The sequence below is a fragment of the Petaurus breviceps genome, unplaced genomic scaffold, assembly GCF_028583685.1.
Source record: "Petaurus breviceps papuanus isolate PSGF00001 unplaced genomic scaffold, PetGlider_PUasm1.0 90444, whole genome shotgun sequence".
In the NCBI taxonomy this organism is placed as follows: Eukaryota; Metazoa; Chordata; class Mammalia; order Diprotodontia; family Petauridae; genus Petaurus; species Petaurus breviceps.
The window spans coordinates 1,194,595-1,200,833 of record NW_027187256.1 but is presented as its reverse complement, the minus strand read 5'-3'; the positions used below and the strand labels follow the sequence as shown (position 1 = coordinate 1,200,833).

Here is a 6,239-nt window from a genome sequence, read left to right as displayed (position 1 = left end):
ATTTAAATAGCCTCCCAAGATATTTTTAATAGTAGTCATTTCTTAAGTTATAGAATCTTATTTCAAATTGTTCTGTTAATGCACCCCGTGTATCTTTTATCATTAGTATTTCTTTTATGAGTAAGAATAAAATGCCTGACCCATACTTGTATCATAATATATGCTGTGTACCATTTTAATTCCCTTCCCCTTCTGGGGGAAACTCTAGATGTGAACGAAGATCTAAGCTAAATAAATTTGTCCAAAGGGCAGCACTGTAATTGCTTAATGAGTTTAAGAGTATGAGAAAAGGGAGCCTAGTTGCCCTCTGATTAGAGAGCAGGCTCCTTAAAACTAGACCCCATTGAATTATCTGCCTGGGTCCCGAGAAGAGGGTTGCATAAATAGTGAAAGGAGTGTAGTTCCATACCACAGACCCTGTGGGTCTAGTGTTAACTAGGAAAGCTTGACATCATCCAATGCAGCCTGTTCTATTTTGGGGTTATTTTTGACATATTTATTAGGAAGTCCTAAGTTCTGTTGAGCTACAGTCTTCCTCCCAGTATGTATTTTTTACCTCTTGGATTTAATTTCACCTGAAATCACACAGAATAAGTCTATTAAATATAATCAGTGTTAAGATCTTTGCCTATGTGACAGTACCCTGCAGTGTTGTTTCTCACATCCCCCCTGAAGAAATAAAGATGCCATACTGACAAGGGAATATGAGCCTAATAAATACTTGTTGAATGATCAGTAGATGTCAGGACTAGCAGACATAGAGGGAGAAGTTGTGGGAAAGCTTGCCCAGGTCCCCACCTTACCACATCCACTTAATGCGTCACATTATCTTTCATGGTGCTCCACAGATTCTTCACTATTGTCTCAAGTACATCAGGACAGCACAAGCTTAATAAATGCTTTCTTAAAAAAAGAAAATTTTAGCATTTGGAGAGACCGGAGGACATCATCCACTCCATTTATAATAAATGACATTTACTTAGTGTTTTAAAATTTACAAAGTGCTTTACAATTTACAAAGGCTCTTTTGAGCCTTTCAACAATCTTATGAAATAGGTGCCACAGGTATTATAATACCCATTTTACATATAAGGAAACTGAAGTTCAAAATATTAAGTGATTTGTCCATGACTACACAGCTAGGAAGTATCGAGGTGGGATTTGAACCCAAGTCCTTGAATTTGAAGCTCATTTTCTTTTTTGAGGGTAATTGGGATTAAGTGACTTGCCCAAAGTCACACGGATAGTAATTGTGTCTGAGGCTGTATTTGAACTCAGGTCCTCCTGACTCCAGGGTTGGTGCTCTATTCACTGCACCACCTAGCCACCCCAAAGTTCTTGAATTTGGAATCCCAACAAGAAGACTTCCAGAAATTTGATTACTTCTTGGGATCTCCCATTCCATTTTGGGGTAGCTCTAAATTTTTAAGAAGTTATCCCTTACATTGAACTGAAATTTGCATCTCTGCAGACCTCATCCACCAACCAAAATTAGTCTTAGTTCTTTCTTCTGTGCTAACCTAGTTAATTTCGCAGGTTCTCTTTCACCTGACCTCCTTTCAAATTCTCAAAGACAGTATTCATATCCCCTCTAAGTCTTCTCTTTCTCAGGTCAAAGATCTCTAACTCCTTCAGCCAATATTCATTTGGCATGGTCCCTAGTTCTCTCATTATCTTGTTGACCCTCCTGTAGACAAAGTAAGTTGGAGTTTGTTCCCATCAGAACTTGACCCTGAAAAGCATCTTTATTATCCTGTGGCGTATTTCTTTTGTCTTGATAGAGTAGATAATGGGGTTGAGCATTGGTGGCACAAAGAGGTAGAGGACAGACATGAGGATATGGACTACATGGGGAAGGCTGCCACCAAAGCGGTGCACAATGGACACACTCACCATGGGCACGTAGAAGATGAGCACAGCACAGATGTGGGACACACAGGTGTTAAGCGTCTTGAGTCGCTCCTCACGGGAAGCAATGGCCAGTACAGAGCGGAGGATCATGATGTAGGAGAGGAAGATGAGTGCAGAGTCCAGGCCAAAGGTGAGTAATACAATGGATAGACCATAGTGGCTATTGAGCGTGACATCAGCACAGGCCAGCTTGATCATGTCCACATGTAGGCAGTAGGCATGAGAGAGGACATTTCGTGTGTGGCAGAAGGGCAGCCTTTGAAGGAGCAGGGGGAAGACCAGGATGAGCAGGAAGCTGCGGAGAAGTGTGGCCAGCCCCATGGCTACAATGCGGGCATTGGTGAGGATTGTGGTATAGCGAAGTGGGTTACAGATGGCCACATAACGGTCTAGGCTCATGGCCAATAGGATTCCAGATTCTGTCCAGGAGAAGAGGTGGATAAAGAACATCTGGGCCAGGCATCCCTCAAATGTAACCTCATGAGCATGGAAGCAGAGGGCAGCAAGGACAGTGGGCAGTGTGGACAGTGAAACACCTAGGTCATTTACCGACAGCAGAGACAGAAAATAGTACATTGGTTGGTGCAGGCTCTGTTCTTCCTTGACAATGACTAGGATCAGACCATTTCCCACAATGGAAATAGCATAGAGCAAAAGGAGTGGAATAGCCAGCCAGGGCTCCATTGCTTCCAGTCCAGGGAATCCTGTTAGGATGAAGATAGGGGAACCAGAGATGTTGGTCCTGAGACTGCCCATGAGAGAAAACATGGAGTCTTTGTCAGCAATCAAAATAACTTTCTGGAGACAGAATGAGAAGAAAATAACATCACACAACTTGCAGTTCAATAGGAATAGCTTATCACTAAAGATAAGCCAGAATATATGGATAGTATATAGGGGAAAGGGATGTGAGGCAGTGTATGCATTCAGGAAGCACAATCCAGGGATAAAGAACCTGCAGCCTCAAGCCCACATGTGGCCCTGTAGGTCTTCAAGTGTGGCCCTTTGATTATTTCAGTTCAACTTGAACTTCAAATGTCCTGAGAAAAGGATGTGCTATTCTTCTGAGGGCTTTTGTCTTTTTGATCTATTGGACTGTTGCAGTCAAAGGGTTGCACTTGAGGACTTAGAGGGCCACATGTGACCTTGAGACCTCAGGTTCCCCATCCCTGCTGGCAAGACAGTCATTAAAGTTTTTTTTTTCAACTTTTATTTAGTCTCTATTCCCAAGGGTCATAAGTAGTGTGGACAAGAGTTTGAGACCCTCTGATGAGGAATGGAGAGACTTTCCATGTGATGCAGTAGAATAAATACCAAATTTGGGGTAAGCAAATGTGGGTCCAAGTCCTGGCTGTGCCCCTAACACATACATGATTTTAAACACATGTGCTGTCTGTGCTCTAGGTCTCAGTTGAGTAAGGCGACCTCTCTTAAGTATCTATATTCCCTGAGTTCACTGACTGTTATGGTTTTCTGTTTGGATCAAATCCTCCTGATTATCTCTCAACTTTATATTCACCTAACTTTTCATCTGTGACCTTATTCTCTTCTCACAAGAGAATTTTGTTATTATCTCATTTAGATAAAGGAGGAAACTCAGGTCAGGGAAAGATATGTCAGTTTACTTTGGGAATCTCACCTGGTGTTAGTGGCAAAACCAGGACTAGAAGCAAGGCATCTCACCTCCCTATCTAAGGCTATTTAAACGATTATCTAAACAAATGTGTTTGTATTTCCTTAAGTCCCATGTTTTTTGGGAAGAGAAACAAATGTACTGTCTTTGACTGTTCAGCAGCTCCCTATTATTTCCAGGATAACATATAAAATCCTGTGTTTGTCATTCAGACATTCAAAGCTCTTCATAACCTGCCCCTCCCACCTTTTTAGTCTTCTCACCATTTACAAATATACTGCCCACACCTTCACCTTATACTCTGAGATCCAACGATATTGACTTCTTTGCCGTTCCTTGAACAAGAAACTCCTTCTCCCCACACCAGGCTGTTTCTCCCTCCTGGAATTGTCTCCCTTCATATCTCTGCCTCCTGCCTCTTCTGGTTTTCATCAATTTCTAGCTAAAATCCCACTTTTTGTAAGAATTCTTTCTTGATTCACAATTTATCTTGCATGCAGCCCATCTGTATATAATTGTCTACATGTTGTCTCTTCCATTACACCAAGAGTTCCTTGAAATCAGAGACTTTTCTTTCTTTCTATCTCCAGCTGTTAGTACAATGCCTGGCACATAGTAAGTAGATTCTTAAATGTTTATTGACTGCATGTCAATTAACTCTGAATATTTTGGGTATAAGGCAATAATAGAGTGATAGGCTTAGATGGCCTTATTCGAAAAGAAGAAACAGGTAAATTATGGATTAAAAAATGCAGGTTGTGATGGAGGGTCATAGTATTTAAAGCAGAAAATAAATTTCAAGGTCACTGCCACCCTCTCCCCTTGTAAAATCGTTTTACAGAGGAAACAACAGAGGCTCGGAGAAGAAAAGATATTTCCCCAGGTATTTTAGCTAATAAGGCTCTATTATTTTGACTTAATGAAGTTTTGGACCCAGAAAATCTGGAGGTGGGGAACCATGGGGAAAGTCAGGATAAAAGAAATGAGCTAAGATCAAAGGAGTGTGGATTTAGAAAGGAGCCACAGAAGCTCATCTGGTCCATCTTTTTAATTTTAGAGATGAAGAAGCTAATGCCTAGAAAGAATAAGATGTGACCAAGTTTGCATAGATAATAAATGCTAGAGCCAAGCTTCTAATCCACATCCTCTGACTTCAATGTCTTCCTCCTGATCCATGCTTTGCTCCTTTTTGTCCCCAAAATAGGAGTCTAATGTTGGAATCTTCTGTTTGCTTTGTTTCATTTGCCTGGTCATGTGGACCTTCAGTCACTTGACCCGTGGACTTTTTGCCACAGTAGGACTCTGCCACCAGAAAAGGGGGGCTTTCATCCCAAATGCTAGGATTTTCTCAGCTGCCAGAGGTATTAGATGGGTGCCCTCTCTGAGGCCTCCACAAGCTCTGGCAAGCTGGACACACACCCCAGGACCTCCACCCTGGACTGCAATCCAGATCCAAGCAGGTTAAACAAGAGCCATTACCACTCAGAATGGTGCTTGTTCCCCCTACACTCTGCAGGCCAGGAGCTGAAGCTGCCACGTGGTGCTGGCTGGCTGTGCCAGCATCTCAGCTGCTTCTTGCCCCAGGGGCAAAAGCTGAAGTGCTCCCACTTACTGGGTCCCAAAGTTCAGACTGCACTGACCTCTCACTTTGTCCTTTGCATCTATGTGTTGATAATTCTGGAAACAGTCACAGCTGCTGCTGATCTGGAGTCCCTCTGGCCGGTGGCTGCTCAGACCCACCTTGGGGCTAAAACCTCACTCCGGCCTGGGCTTGGCCCCCAGAGCTCTGTGCTGGCCAATTCCTGCTAGCCTGCTGGGCTCTCTTCAGCAGGAGGTTAGCTTCTCTGTGTCATTTTGTGAGTTCTGCAGCTCCAAAGTTTGTTCAGAGACCCCTTTTTACATTGATTGGGGAAAGTGGAAGCAGGAGCCACAGGGAGGTCCTGCTTCTACTCCACCATCTTAACTCCCCATCCTCTGACTTCAAATCAAGAATTTGGTTTCACTAGACCACAACAAGGAGCCTGAGAGCCCTTCTGTCTAAGGGGCTGCCTTCAGTCCACCCTAGGTAGGGCTTAAAATTAGGCAAAACTGTCAGAGAATGAGTCAACTCCCTTTAGTTAGTACAGGTGATTCTAGATGGGCAGCTAGATGGCACACTGTTTCTACTGAGGAAAACTAGAATTCAAGTTTGACCTTAGGCATTCATTAGCTGTGCGACCCTGGGCAAGTCATTTCATTTGTCTCCTCCCATTTCCTCATCTGTAAAATGGGGATAAAATGGGGATAGCATCTAAATCCCAGGATTGTTTTGAGAACAATATCATTCTTACAAAGCATTTTGCAAAGCTTAAAGCTTTACATAAATGCTAGTTGTTAATATTATTATCATTGTTATTATTTGTAGCAAGGGTCTAAGCCAGAAGAATTTAGAAAAGCTGACATGATCATATAGGTTGAAGAAGCATTAGGTTTGGAACCAGAGGATCTGGGTTCAAAGTCTGACTCTGATATTTAATGACTCATAAATGTCCCTGTGTTGCATTTGTTTTTTGTTCAGTTGTGTGTACGTTGGGGGAGTATAATCTACTTTATTTCCCCCCTATATATATATATATATATATATATATATATATATATATAATCCCCTATTTTTATCATAAAATAGATGAAAAAATAAATTTTAGAAAACCCCTTA

At 42.1% G+C, this 6,239-nt stretch overlaps 1 protein-coding gene across 1 annotated transcript; it reads right to left on the bottom strand.

The window, feature by feature from the left end:
* Positions 1–1,719: 1,719 nt before the first annotated feature.
* Positions 1,720–2,803, bottom strand: LOC138177615 (olfactory receptor 51I2-like). Its single transcript, XM_069108828.1, has one exon. The coding sequence runs from the start codon at positions 2,677–2,679 to the stop codon at positions 1,720–1,722; it is 960 nt and encodes a 319-aa protein (XP_068964929.1). The 5' UTR covers positions 2,680–2,803.
* Positions 2,804–6,239: the final 3,436 nt, after the last annotated feature.

Excerpts from the sequence above, each read along its gene's own strand:
- LOC138177615 (XM_069108828.1), bottom strand. The coding sequence starts at position 2,679 with ATGTTTTCTCTCATGGGCAGTCTCAGGACCAACATCTCTGGTTCCCCT.